We start from the raw sequence: 13694 nt of genomic DNA on the forward strand, positions 1-13694 counted from the left end.
ATCTAACCTAAATCTCCCCTGTCTTAGTTTAAAACCATTCCCCCTTGTCCTATCACCATCAACACATGTAAACAGGCATTCCCCCTCCTGTTTATACGCTCCCTTCAAGTACTGGAAGGCGGCAATGAGGTCTCCGCGTAGCCTTCTCTTCTCCAAGCTAAACATGCCCAGTTCCCTCCTTCTTCATAGGAGAGGTTCTCCAGCCCTCTGATCATCTTAGTGGTTCTCCTCTGGACCCGTTCCAAGAGCTCCACATCCTTCTTGTGCTGGGGGCCCCAGGCCTGCACGCAGTATTCCAGGTGGGGTCTCCCAAGAGCAGGGTAGAGGGGGATAATCACCTCCCTCTCCCTGCTGGCCACCCCTTTGTTAATGCAGCCCAGGACACAGTTGGCCTTCCGGGCTGCAAGCGCGCGCTGCTGGCTCGTGTCCAGCTTCTCGTCCATCAGGACCCCCAAGTCCTTCTCCGCAGGGCTGCTCTCAAGTTCTTCTTCTCCCAGTCTATAGAAATACCTGGGATTGCCCCAGCCCAAGGTCAACGCCTTGCACTTGGCCTTGTTGAACCTCATTAGGTTCTCATGGGCCCACTTCTCCGGCCTGTCCAGGTCCCTCCGGACGGCATCCCTTCCCTCTGTTGTATCGACTGCACCGCTCAGCTTGGTGTCATCTGCAAACTTGCTCGATTCCGTCGTCTGTGTCATTGCTAAAGATGTTGAAGAGCACCGGTCCCGAGGCCGACCCCTGAGGGACACCGCTTGTGACCGGCCTCCACCCAGACATAGAGCCGTTGACCACAACCCTTTGGCTGCGACCAGCCAACCAATTCTTTATCCGCCCAGCAGTCCATCCTTCAAATCCATACCTCTCCAATTTAGAGAGAAGAATGTGGTGAGGGACCGTATCAAAGGCTTTGCTCAGTCCAGGTGGCATATCCTATCCCAGGAGTGGTTTCAGCCGTAAACAACAAACAGTTACGAGGAGAGGTGTAGCTCTGTAAATATTTTTGTTGCCTTGGGTGAATTGGTGTCTGGTCGCACTGAGTGGCCCGCGTGGTAGCTGGGAGATGGCCGACGGGGAGGACTGAGATGTTAAAGCTGCCTGTGGTTGCCTGCCCCCAGCCCCAGCCCCAGCCCCGTCCCCGTGTGCCATCCCGATGGCAGTAGCGCCTGGAACCTCAAACTAAAGCGAGCGTATTCTGATGTCGTTACCCTCCAAGCCTGTCAGAGAGGCAGAAGCGCTGTGGCCTACTCAGGCAGGAACCGCGCGTGTGGGGACGGCCACGTCCCTGCCGCCGTGTCGGGCCAGTTTGAGCTCCGCTCTCCCTGGGGCTGCTGCAGGGCACCGCGGACCACGCTTGGGCAGCCTTGGGGGGCACTGCCTATTTTTCCAGAAGCCTCCTCCCCAGCTGAGCACAAACCCAGTTGTGATGTGCCAGGGCTGAGCACAGGCTTTGTATTCCTCCCCGCCACCCCCTGCGCGGGAGGTGCAGCTTTCCCCCTTAGAAACACCAGCAGTTGAAGTGGGGCTCTCAGGGAAGGTTGTGGAGCAACTTCTGAAAAGGTAAGGCCTGCCCTGGCAAAAGCGGGGATCTGCCTGCGGGGAGCAGCGCCCAAAAGCCACCAGCGTGTTTGGGGTGGAGCTGATAGGGTCATAAATAATAGTTGGGGCTACGAGCGCGAGGTCCCGCATTTGGTCCGGGGCAATCCTAAGCACGAATCCAGGCTGGGCGGAGAATGGATGGAGAGCAGCTCTGAGGAGAAGGGCCTGGGGGCGTTGGTTGATGAGAAGCTCGTCAACCGGAGCCGGCAATGCAATGGACGCTTGCAGCCCGGAAAGCCACCCGTATCCTGGGCCGCATCAAAAGGAGGGCGGCCGGCAAGTCGAGGGAGGTGATTCTCCCTCTCTGCTGCTGTGCTCTTGTGAGGCCCCACCTAGAGTAAGTACTGTGTTCAGCTCTGGGGCCCCCAGCACAAGAAGGACGGGGACGTACTAGAACGCGTCCAGAGGAGGGCCACGAAGATGACCAGGGGGCTGGGGCACCTCTCCCAGGAAGGCAGGCTGAGGGAGTTGGGGTGGTTCAGCCTGGAGAGAGAAGAGAAGGCTCCGGGGAGACCTTGGAGGGGCCTTCCAGTACCCAAAGGGGGGGCCCTACAGGAAAGCTGGGGAGGGACTCTTTGTCAGGGAGAGGAGCGATAGGGCAAGGAGTAATGGTTTTAAACTCAAAGAGGGTAGACTTAGACTGGATAGTTGGAAGAGATTCTTTCCTGAGAGGGGGGTGAGGCACTGGAACGGGTTGCCAGGAGAAGTGGCGGATGCCCCGTCCCTGGAAGTGTTTAAGGCCAGGTTGGATGGGGCTTTGAGCAACGTGGTCTAGTGGAAGGTGTCCCTGCCCAGGGCGGGGGGGTTGGAATTAGGTGATCTTTAAGTAAGGTCCCTGCCAAGCCAAGCCATGCTATTGTAAGAAATGGTCCAGCAATTCGTGCCACTAAGGGGTTTTGAAGGGTTAACATTGAGGCCTGGGTTTAGGCGAGAAGAGAACAAAGGGATTTCTTCGGAGAAAAACTGCTGACTTTGCACGAATGTGCAGTAACTTCTGACAGCCGGCCAAGAGACCACTAGATAAGGAGGAAGAATATGAGCCTCCCTGTCCGAGCGGCCCCCGAGAAACTAACAGAGACTGATAAGCAGGCGCACCTGGGAGGACTTCGGATTCGGGAAACCAATTATAATAACCCTGCCTCTTCTAGAAGTAGTAATGAATATGTATTAGCCTAGGAGCATAAAAACCAGCCGCCTTACGTAACAGGTGTGCGTCCCGGTGGAGCAGAGACTCCCGGCGCACCCAGCGCTGTTTGCTTGCCTCTATTCGTTTAATAAATTGTAAACTCTGATTGTAATCCTATTTGGGACTCAGTCATTTATAACAATTGGGGGCTCGTCCGGGATGGTCTTGGTTCCTGAATTCTGACTTGATCTAGGAGGGGCGCCCCCACCATTTGGTGGCTCCTGTTCGAGTCAGGTCAGGGCTAATGCCATCTTGAACCTGAATAAGGGCAAGCAAAGATTTAGATTTTTTTATGAGCTCCCTTTGCCGGCTGCAGCACTATATTTTGCCCGTAATTCTGCGCGCGAAGATCCGAACGAAGACGACGGAGTCGTAAGTATTTAAGGCGTATACCGTTCGGTTGGGTGGGTTTCGGTTGCCTGTGTGTGTGAGAGTGTGACTGAGACGGAACGTAGTTCCGAAGCGATTGTGGAGGTCTTCTAACCGCGGTTCCAATCTCCCGCGAGGGACTTGGCCGGTGAAGGACCGAAGCGATTCCTATAGGATTCGTGGGTGGGTGATAGGTCCTAAACCCCCTGCAAGACACTCTCACTAAGGCAACCAAGGGCTGTAGGAATTGCCACAGTAAAATTCCTAGATGGGTCAGACAAAATTGAAGACCCGGGACCAGAGAAAAGGGAGCAAATTACCAGACATACCACCAGAAAGTCCATTAGGGATAATGATTAGAAATTGGAACGATAGGGGCCCCAGAAAAGGGAAAAAGTAAATTAAAAATGGTTCAGTATTGTATGACAGAATGGCCAAAGGAGCCTTTAAGACCACATGTCTTTTGGCCCGTTTTCGGATCCTTTGAAGACTGGGTTTGCCAGGCCTTAAATATACATGTTAATTCAAAGGAACCTTTTAGCCAGGAGGAAAGTGATTATGCAGGATTATGGATCAGGATCTCACGTCCTTTTCCAGCCTCAATATTTACACTAAAAGCAGACGAGAAGTTTGACGAAGAAGAGAACAAAAAAATAAAAAAGAAAAAAAAAAAAGGAAAAAGAAAAAGATGATGAATGGGAGTCATTGGATAACCTACCACCTCTATATCCTAACAATCCACCCCCGGTGGTGCATCTTGTAATCCTGTTTTGTTCTTAAATGTTTTGACTGTGTCAAGGAGGAAGGTGGGAGCATTATCTAAGTAACAGTTTAGAAGTTTGTGTATATTCGCGGTGGTGTTCGGTCAGTTTCCCAAGTATCGGGGGAGCGGGGCTGACTGATTATCAAAGTGGTAGAACGGAGAGTAACTTCTTTGGTGGTTCGGGCCTGAGCCCTGGGAATTTGGTAAGAAGGGGGAGAGCGAATTTATTTAGGCCTCAATACCTTTTTAAACCCCCATCTTGACGGATACACAGGAGTGATTCCTTGTTTTGTGTAGGCTTACTAACAAAGTGCATGAGAAAAATTAGCATTTGGCTTGAAATTCGGTCTTATTGAAATGTAAATTTTGTGGAAAAGGTGTTATTGTTTGTCTAGAAGACAGAAGGCTGAGTGCTTCAGGTGTTTTTCCGAAGTCCTGCGGATTTATGATTGGAATGGGGCTCATTAATAATCTGAAATAGTAAAGTTTGTATGTGGAAAGAAGAGTTTAATCCCAGAGAATTGGGACATTTGGGAAGAAGATTAGGAAAAGATAGTAAAAACCTGCAATAAAAAGGTTTGCGTGGAAATTGAAACAAGGGACAGTAACTAATATAAATAAATAAAAGGGAATGGGAAATCAAGGAAAAGGGGAAAATCCAAAAAAAAAAAGACGTCCTAAAAAAGAAAAAGCCTCCTTGGGTGCATATTGGCACATTGGAAGGATATTGTTAGAAATGGGGGCACAGAAAGCAAGAGGACTTTCACTAAGTATTGCAATCAATGGTGGCCACTATATAAACTAAATGGCCACTTTATGGATCAATCGACTATAACAGTGTCTTGCAATTAATGTTTTTGAGGAGAGAAGGAAAATAGGATGAAATGTTGTATAGTGATATGTTGTTTCAGCATGTTGGAGGGAAAAGGTTTGGAATTAAGTTGGCCCCTGACTGAGCCTTTGGTGTTGGCATTAGAAAAGTACGGGCTGGAGAAAGATAAAGGAAGTGTTAAAAGGGTTGTTGAAGGTGTTAAAGGTTGTGTGGCATGTAGTATTTAACAGAGCTGTTTGAAGTTGAATGAGCAGGGAAAGAGGATGTAGGAATGTTAATAGTTCCGCCTCAACCCGAGGCTGAGATCTCTAAATCGCGGGTGTGAGCCCTCTGGGGCAGGGGGACCGTGATGGGTCCGAGAGAGTTGTCGTGGAAACAGAAAAGCAGCTAACTTTTGAAACAACCTGAGTTCGTGTGTGAGCTCAGATTGCCAATGGGACCGCTCAGGGAACTTTCAACGATTGCATTCCCCTGACCGACCCCCTCACTGAGACCCTAATCACCCCGGAAATTATGTAAATACTAAAATCTGGTTAAATTGGCTATTGGGAATTGAGAATCTGTTCCAACAAGGTCCAAAAGAAACCCCTATGGAATTTATGGAATTTTTGAATTTCTGGACCAACTTTGAAATGCAATAAAAAAAAAAAAAATGGACCTGGCTTAAAAAAAAAAAAAAAAAAAAAAAAAAAAAGAGAGAGAGAGGCAACTGGCTAACCTCTTTCCAGGGCAATCAGCCCCTGATATCAGAAAGAAATTGTCTTAGGCTGCAGGACAAACAACAGTCAGGAATGATGGGGACCTGGGGCATCTACCCTAGCAGGTCCACTAGTTGAAATAAAGCTAGGAAACGAAGACAGGCTTGAATTTTTTGTTGGTTATGGGAGCTTCTTTCTCTGTGTTAATTAGGCTGTAAATGTAATAGGAGCAACATATTCAGTGTTAAATAGTTTAAAAGGACGATTAGGAACTAAGACAACTACAATAATTGGAGCCACAGGGAAAGAGGAAGAATGGTCATTCTTACAACCCCTTGATTTGCGTTTTGGGGGTGAGGAACTAACCCATAAATTTTAGTATGTACCAGAATGCCCGATGCCACTCTTGGGACGGGATCTATTAGCCAAATTAGATGCAACAATAACCTTTGAGGACGGAGAATTAATAATGAAGGTACCTGAGTCCAAAGTAGGCCAAATCCTAATGATCAAAGATAAACCCTTTGTTAATATTCCAAGAGAAGTAGAAAATGCAGTTATAGCAACAGTACGGGAAACAGATGTACCAGGGAAGTCGAAACTGGCACAACTGGTAAAGGTGGAATTAAAGGAAAGAGCCAAACCTGTTTGAATCAAACAATATCCACTTAAGATAGAAGCTAGGCACGGGAATGGTGAAAATTATTGACAAATTTCTCAAATATCAGATTCTGGAAGAATGTAAATGGGAATACAATACTCCAATTTTTCCAGTAAAGAAGCCGAATGGCGAGTATAGATTTGTACAAGATCTTAGAGCAATAAATGAAATAACAAAGGATATTCACCCAGTAGTAGCTAATCCTTAAACATTGTTAACATCTGTGAAAGAGAAATATAAATGGTTTACCGTGATAGATTTAAAGGATGCCTTCTTTTGCATACCTCTTGATAAAGATAGTAGAAAATTATTTGCCTTCAAATGGGAAAACGTATTGAAGTTTTTGGACCACATATGGTAACAACCGTTTTGGAACAAAGGGGGGGGGGCACTGGTTATCACCCAGCCGGATGATGAAATATCAGGCAATCCTAACTGAACAAGATGACATAACCTTGAAAACGACTAACCTGTTATATCCAGCAGTATTTCTAGGAACCGTTCCAGAAGAAGGACCGTTGGAACACAATTGTGTGGAAATAATCGAACATACGCCAGCCACAAAGATTTGAAGGATGTACCCCTTGAAAGGTATTCAGTGGGAATACCACACTCCGTGGCACCCACAAAGCTTAGGGAAAGTAGAAAGGATGAATCAAACAATAAAACAACAATTGGCTAAGTTAATGATCGAGACACAGCTGCCCTGGACGAAATGCTTACCATTGGCACTTTTAAACATAAGAACTAAACCACACAGTGAGACTGGATTATCATCATATGAAATGTTATATCGTATGCCTTATTCTCAAGGGATGCCCCTAGGGAACAATGTAGTTGAGGATCATAGTATCCAGAAATACATAATTACCATTGGAAGGAGATTACAGGAGATAAGAGAAATTGGGATGATGACTCAGACACCACCTTTAGGATTTGCTATTCATAAAATACAACCAGGAGACAAGGTCTTAATAAAAACCTGGAGAGAAGAATCATTGAACCCCCGATGGGAGGGACTGTACCTTGTTTTACTTACTACTGAAACAGCTGTGAGAACAGCAAGAAGGGGTTGGACCCACGCATCCAGAATAAAAGGACCAATAACTACCGAAGCCTGGAGGGTTGAGCCCACTCCTGGGGAACTGAAACTGAGACTAAAGAGGAACTGATATCCCAGCAATGAGGTTCTGCATGAATTAAGGGCACTGGATAAAGAGGACAAGGCTGAAGGGAGGAAAGGGAGAAGGCAAGACCGGGGTAGGACCCTCCACTGCGGCATGTATGGTCTACCGAGGGAGGCAACCCCTATGGGTATTGACCGCCGAGTGAGAGTGCCTCGACCGGACTTCTCCCACACCAAGATCAGTTTGTCCTGAGAAAAATAACATGAGAACCTTTTAAACCCATAATAAAATTGTGATTAGTTTTTCCAGGAGCTGGATCACCCTGAAGGGCTGAATGGTAACACAAGCTCTGAAAGCGGGCCCAACCCCATGATTGAAGGCGCTTCCCACACTCTCAAGATTGGACGGCGAAAAAGGCTTATAATATGACAGGTCGCCAAAGAGAACTGAATTGTGACTGTAAGTGGAAACCCAACGTGGGAGCTTGGAAGCGTGCATATACGAGTACAAACGGGGCAGACATTGTAACAGGACCACTCGGTAACAAGGAAACTCTGTATTATCACGCCCCAAAGGGTAAAGATGGATGGGATGGTCATTTTCCAAACGGGACGTGGGCCCTAAAGGGACATTATTGGGTGTGTGGCAAACATGCTTACAAGAGGCTACCCGGAAACTGGTCGGGAATATGCTATGTGGGGTACATAAGACCCTTGTTCTTTTTATTGTCACAAACACAAGGAAATCATTTAGGAATAAGATTATATGATGACCTGAACAGAGTAAAACGATCTATTGATACTTCCTTAGCCGGGGATAGTGCCCAAAAATGGGGAAAGGATGAATGGCCTCCTGAAAGAATCATACAGCATTATGGGCCAGCTACCTGGAACCCGAATGAGTTGGTATCAGGAGCCCGAGAACCTATTTATAATTTGAACCGAATAATTAGGTCGCAAGCTATCCTCGAAGTTGTAACCAATCAAACAGTGACGACCTTGGATCTTCTGGATGATCAATCCACTCAGATGAGGAATGCTATCTTTCAACGTAGAATGGTCATAGACTATTTACTAGCAGAAGAAGGGGGAGTGTGTGGAAAACTGAACGATTCTAATTGTTGTTTACAAATTGATGATAATGGAAAAGTGGTTAAGCAGATAACAAAGGAAATTAGGAAGCTAGCCCACGTCCCAGTACAAACTTGGAAGGGTATGGATTGGGATTTCTTTTCATGGTTGCCTGGTGAACCATGGGTTAAAAGGATGCTGTTTTTATTTTTATGTGGTATAGTGACATTATTGTTTATACCTTGTATGATACCTTGCTTTACGTTGTTGATACAGCGAGTAATAAATAGCACCCAATTTGTGATGACTTCAGTGGAGAGAAAAGGTGACGTGTCGATAATGATGCTTAAGAAGTGGACACCCCGAGAACTGACTGATGAAATCCAATTGTTACTGACAAAGGTTGAAGGAGAGACACGAATTGATGATTAAAAAAAAAAAAGGGAGGAATTGTAAGAAATGGTCCAGCAATTCGTGCCACTAAGGGGTTTTGAAGGGTTAACATTGAGGCCTGGGTTTAGGCGAGAAGAGAACAAAGGGATTTCTTCGGAGAAAAACTGCTGACTTTGCACGAATGTGCAGTAACTTCTGACAGCCGGCCAAGAGACCACTAGATAAGGAGGAAGAATATGAGCCTCCCTGTCCGAGCGGCCCCCGAGAAACTAACAGAGACTGATAAGCAGGCGCACCTGGGAGGACTTCGGATTCGGGAAACCAATTATAATAACCCTGCCTCTTCTAGAAGTAGTAATGAATATGTATTAGCCTAGGAGCATAAAAACCAGCCGCCTTACGTAACAGGTGTGCGTCCCGGTGGAGCAGAGACTCCCGGCGCACCCAGCGCTGTTTGCTTGCCTCTATTCGTTTAATAAATTGTAAACTCTGATTGTAATCCTATTTGGGACTCAGTCATTTATAACACTATGATTCTATGATCGGAGCAACCGTTCTGTGGAGCTCGTTTCCCAGCCGTGCAGGGCCCGGCTTCCCTCCGCGGAGCCGCCCAGCCCGTTTTCGGGCGCCCACTTCCTCCCTCCCGGTCGGATCCCTCCGCGCCCCGAGGGCACGCGACCTCCCTGAGCGCCGATAAGCACCGGGTCGACGGGAGCGGAGCCGCCGAGAGGGCGGGGACAAGGGAAGAGGGCAGGCGAGGCAGCCAATCGAGGCGCGGGAGCGGTCGGCGGCGATCTGTCGGCCCAATGAGCGCCGCGGAGGGCCGGGCCGAGTGCGGGAAGGGAGGGGGCGTTGTACCGAGCGGGCGCCGTCATGGCCGACGGGATCGTTAGGGCGCAGGCCGCCTGGCCCGGCGGCGGCGCTGCCGCTGCAGCCGCTTTCGGAGAGGTCGCCTGCAAGGGCAAGGAGGTCCCCGCCAACGTTCTCCGTGAGGATGAGCGGTCGTGGGCGAGGAGGTAGCCGCGGCGTCGTCGTGCGAGTCTTCTCTTTCCTTCCTTCCCTCGGCCGCTCGCAGGCCCTCTGAAACGAGGGCCCGTCGCGGGTCCCGGGAGTGCGGCAGGGCGGGTGGTGGCCTTGCTGCGGGAGGGAGGGAGGGACGGACGGACGGACGGACGGTCGGTCGGTCGGTCGGTCGGTCGGTCGGGGTCTCTCCGGCTCGTGGCGCTCTCTACTGCAGCGCCTCTAAAACCCCGCGCTTCTTCGGTGCGCGTCCCGCCTGCCCCCGGGGTGCCACGGCGCGTACTGGGTCGCCGGCGCAGTCGGTCTCCTTGGGGGTTCGGACTGCCTGCGTATAGGCAGCGAGCATCGCAGTAGTGACCGTAATCAGTCATTTCTGCGTAGCAGAAACGCAGGTCTTGATGCGCCTCGTGACAGCGTTCTAGAGACGCCCCGGCTCGGCCGTGCTAGGCTTTGGTTATGGCACCACCCCCACCGCGCACGCGAGCGCACGCTCTCTCCAAAGTGGCTTGTGAAAGGGAAGAATTGCAGCTTTTCCTAGCTTTCTTAAACATCTAGAAGCCAGTCAATCCCGCAGGCTGCTGGTCCTCACTTGAGGCGGGGGGGGAACTTAGAACTGCTTTTGGAGTGTAGTTGGCTATAGCGAATGGTCTTGAATTTGCTTAGCTCGCTGTACCGAAGGCCTGTTTCACAGTTGAGCGATGTTATAGGGGGGAGAAGTGTGAGGAAGGCTCGTAATTCTCGATTGTCGCGCAGTGAAAGGCGATGGTGAGTAAGAAGTGCAAAGCATCTGTGGAATCGAGTCTTATCGGCGCTGTTTCAGTCGCATCTAAAATAAATAAAACTGCCGGAAGTCGCTAATCTGAAGTACTCGGCTGTCTCGTTGCCCCCGTCACCTTGCGTGCTGGATCCTGCTTCTGGTGCCGTATGCAGTTTCGGTCTGCTGGTGATTTGGGGAGTTCCCTCGCAATTAGTTGCGAGTCGATGGTTTCCTACAGATCGGTGGTATTCGTGTTTCGCAGGTGATACCTTGGCCTCGGTCTGGAGGTGTCTGACGTAGAGCCGGCCGTAACGGGCTAACTTGGAATGTTCTTTCCCCTGAGTACGTGGCGTTATCGAGGACGGAGAGTTTATACAGCCTCAGCCGGATTACTCCGGGTTCTTTGAAGATGCCTTCCTACCTCTGGCCGAGGCAATATTTGGACATAACTGAAGGACAGTTAGCAATTGTTTGCCGCTTGTGTGTTTTGCGTGTAGAAGGTAGAGAACTTTGCCTATTCAAAGATCGCTTAAGAAGAATCGCTGTTTTGTCGTGCGCGTTTGGGGTACCTGATAATCTGCTTCGGTAGGACGAGTTCGGTGGGGCATAGTGATTTGCTTAAGCTGTTGCCTTTCTCTGAAGCTGACTGCGTTGTAACTGTTTACTCTTCCTCCAGCGCCTTGCGTTCCGTGATAGTTCGCCTCAGGCTCCAGTGTTTTTTCCTAGTCCTTCCTGAGAAGGCAGTTGTCCGGTTATGTGAAGCAGAAGATTCTGGCGGACCCGTGAGTACTGTGGGAGCTTTCTTTTCGCTAGGCTGGCTGTACCTGTAACTAGTTTGTAACTTCCTAGACTCTTTCCCGTCCCCTCTTTTCCTCTGGATGTTGCGGAGGGGCGCACAGTAGGCTATTTTGGGTTTTCCGATGCTGTAGTCTTTTGCCTCTAGCTTGTAATGGAGTTGAGCTTTTTGACTAAGAGCGGCGATATAAAGCGATGCTGGTCTCCGGCTACGCGCTTGTAGTGCAAAAAGCAGTGTTGTTCCGAAGTACGGTCTGATGCCCGTTTTCACGGTTTCCAGACAGCGGCGGTGGTACTTTGACTATGCAGAAGAGGGCTTGGGGTTTGGGCAGGTCAGAGGCGAGGAAAGGGAAAGCTGGTTGAGCGGCGCTGGGTGTTTGTTTCGCTGTTAGCTATGCAAGTCAAGTTCCAAGGCTTTGTGAGGCCACGCAAAAGAAAAGGCACCGTGAAGCTTTTATTTTCCGCCAGAGCGGCTTACGTTGCCCGAAGCTATGACGGGGGCTTTAACCCCCGAGACAAATTTAGCTTCTGTGACTGTTTTGTAGTCTGTTCCTGTCTAGAGGGTAATTCAAAGAGCAGCGGTTGAATCGTGAAGGATTAGCTAACCGTGTTCTGTGGATGGTTCTCCGCTCGCGTTCGTTCTGTGCGTCGTGGCACGTTATGTTAGGTAACGTTATTTCCTTTTTCCAGCTTCTTGGGCGTGTAATGGTTGTTGGCAAGAAGTGTGCTGCTAACCTGGACCTGACCAATGGATTCCGGATGGCTGTGAATGCCCACCCTCGGGCCCTTCGGGCTGTCGTGTACATCTACGTATTCTGGGTGGCGGTCAGTTGGGCCGGCCTCCTGGCTAAGGTTTTTGCACCGCAGGCGTCACTGCACGCGTACGGGTCGCCGCCGAGTAGGTTTCATATGTTGCCCGTCAATCTAGCCCCTGTTGATGTATGATTTTTTTTTTTTTTTTTTTTTTCCTGGACGGCTGTCTATGGAGGGTAATAAAGAGCTTTGAGCAGCACTTGCACAATAAAGATGGAGCATGGGGATATGACCTCTGTCTTGTGTGTCTTGCCGATGGAAATAGTTCTGCAAGTTAAAAGAATGTTTCGGTCTGTTGACAGTGTCGTGTAGATGGTGGTTTGCCCAGTCATTTGAAACGCGAAGATAGAAGCGCTCGGCGGTCCTGTGGGTCTCCATCTCCCTAAGACGATCTAGGATGTGCTGTGTGTTTGAGGCCTTGCTATCTTCCCCCTGCTCCCAAATAAAAGGGCGTGCTTTTATTGCGAAACAGCCGCATCGAGGACTGGCAGATGTAGAACCAGAGAAGAATAAGGTTGGAAGAAAGCTTCCAGGCATCGTCTGTTGTCTGCCCCTGTCCCGAGGAGGCAGAATAAACTCTACCCGGTGTGATTTCTGACAGGTGCTTGTCAGCCTGTTCTTGACTACCGTAGGAGTTTTGCTACCGCTTTCTTTTCAGTCGTGGGTTTCGCAACTTCGAGAAGTAATTTCTCCCACAGACGCTTTTCAAAGCGTAGAAGGCTCTGGGATGCTTGAGTCGGCTTCTGAACGTTCAAGACTCGGCTGCCGTTCCCTTTATTTTTTTGTATGTATTTTTAGAGTCTTCTTTTTTTCTAAACGAAGTCCGTTGTTCAGGAACTAGAAGAAGGATTAGCTAAAGGCACCATAAGGCGTTTAAATGCGATCACCTCTCGTGCTTTGTTAGACCTCTGGCTTTGCTGTGCTCCTTGTTTAATTGCGGTTACGTTCAAGGCTTACTGGAGCGTGGGAGCGTTAAAATGCTATTAAATATTTTTAGTGTTTGAAACTTGCTAATGAAATGATTTTTGTGACTCCGTTCCTCACAAAGAAACTCGATTCCTTAGCAGGAGGAATGATCTTTGTTACTGGATCTGTTTGCGGGGTTAACGATTGCAGCTGTGAATGACTAAAGTCTTTCAAAGAAGCTGAATGATAAAAACCAAACCGAAACAAGAAACAGCCCTTGTTCTACTCGAAGTAATATAGAATTTGCCGTTTGCGGGGTCAGATGAAAATAGTTGTGGAAGTCAACTACTTGGGGGGGGGGGGGGGGGGAGGGGAGGGGAAGGGAAGGGAAGGGAAGGGAAGGGAGGGGTGGGTGGAGGTGGAGATGCTGTTGCCCTTTCAGGGAAAGCTTCTTAAATTGGCACTTGATCAACTGTTCTGTTTCTGTATTTGTCCTTGGTCTCTTTCATTGGTCTGTTTTGTTGACGTAGAAGAGCCGATGGAACTGCTCAAAGAAACCTGTGCAAATGGACCTTGAGTAAGTATTTACGTGTTCAACTGTTCCCCAGTCGGTCTAGCTAATGCTATCAGCGCTTGTAGTCTTTCACAAAAGGTGTTTAATTCCTGAGAAAGTAGAGGAGGAAGATGATTGGTAATCTCTTTGCTTAA

The 13694-nt window shown here is 48.9% G+C and overlaps 1 protein-coding gene and 1 long non-coding RNA gene across 2 annotated transcripts; both read left to right on the forward strand.

Annotated features, from left to right (window-relative positions):
- The first annotated feature begins 2445 nt into the window (after positions 1 to 2445).
- Positions 2446 to 8810, forward strand: LOC308184921. The gene is made up of 2 exons (XR_013943040.1): positions 2446 to 6696; positions 7533 to 8810. It is a non-coding gene; the product is annotated as an uncharacterized lncRNA (long non-coding RNA).
- Positions 8811 to 9526: 716 nt separating this feature from the next.
- On the forward strand, positions 9527 to 13086 carry LOC308184809 (adenosine 5'-monophosphoramidase HINT1-like). The gene is made up of 4 exons (XM_080572387.1): positions 9527 to 9711; positions 11149 to 11254; positions 11958 to 12165; positions 12383 to 13086. The coding sequence occupies exons 1-4, from the start codon at positions 9569 to 9571 to the stop codon at positions 12427 to 12429; spliced, it is 504 nt and encodes a 167-aa protein (XP_080428513.1). The 5' UTR covers positions 9527 to 9568; the 3' UTR covers positions 12430 to 13086.
- The last annotated feature ends 608 nt before the right edge of the window (positions 13087 to 13694 follow it).

The sequence above is a fragment of the Anser brachyrhynchus genome (assembly GCF_964034855.1).
Source record: "Anser brachyrhynchus genome assembly, chromosome: W".
NCBI classification, from domain to species: Eukaryota; Metazoa; Chordata; class Aves; order Anseriformes; family Anatidae; genus Anser; species Anser brachyrhynchus.

Coding starts and splice junctions, on each gene's coding strand:
- LOC308184809 (XM_080572387.1), top strand. CDS start 9,569: ATGGCCGACGGGATCGTTAGGGCGCAGGCCGCCTGGCCCGGCGGCGGC. Junction 11,255..11,957: donor CAGAAGATTCTGGCGGACCC/GTGAGTACTGTG, acceptor TCCTTTTTCCAG/CTTCTTGGGCGTGTAATGGT. Junction 12,166..12,382: donor CGCGTACGGGTCGCCGCCGA/GTAGGTTTCATA, acceptor GTCTGTTGACAG/TGTCGTGTAGATGGTGGTTT.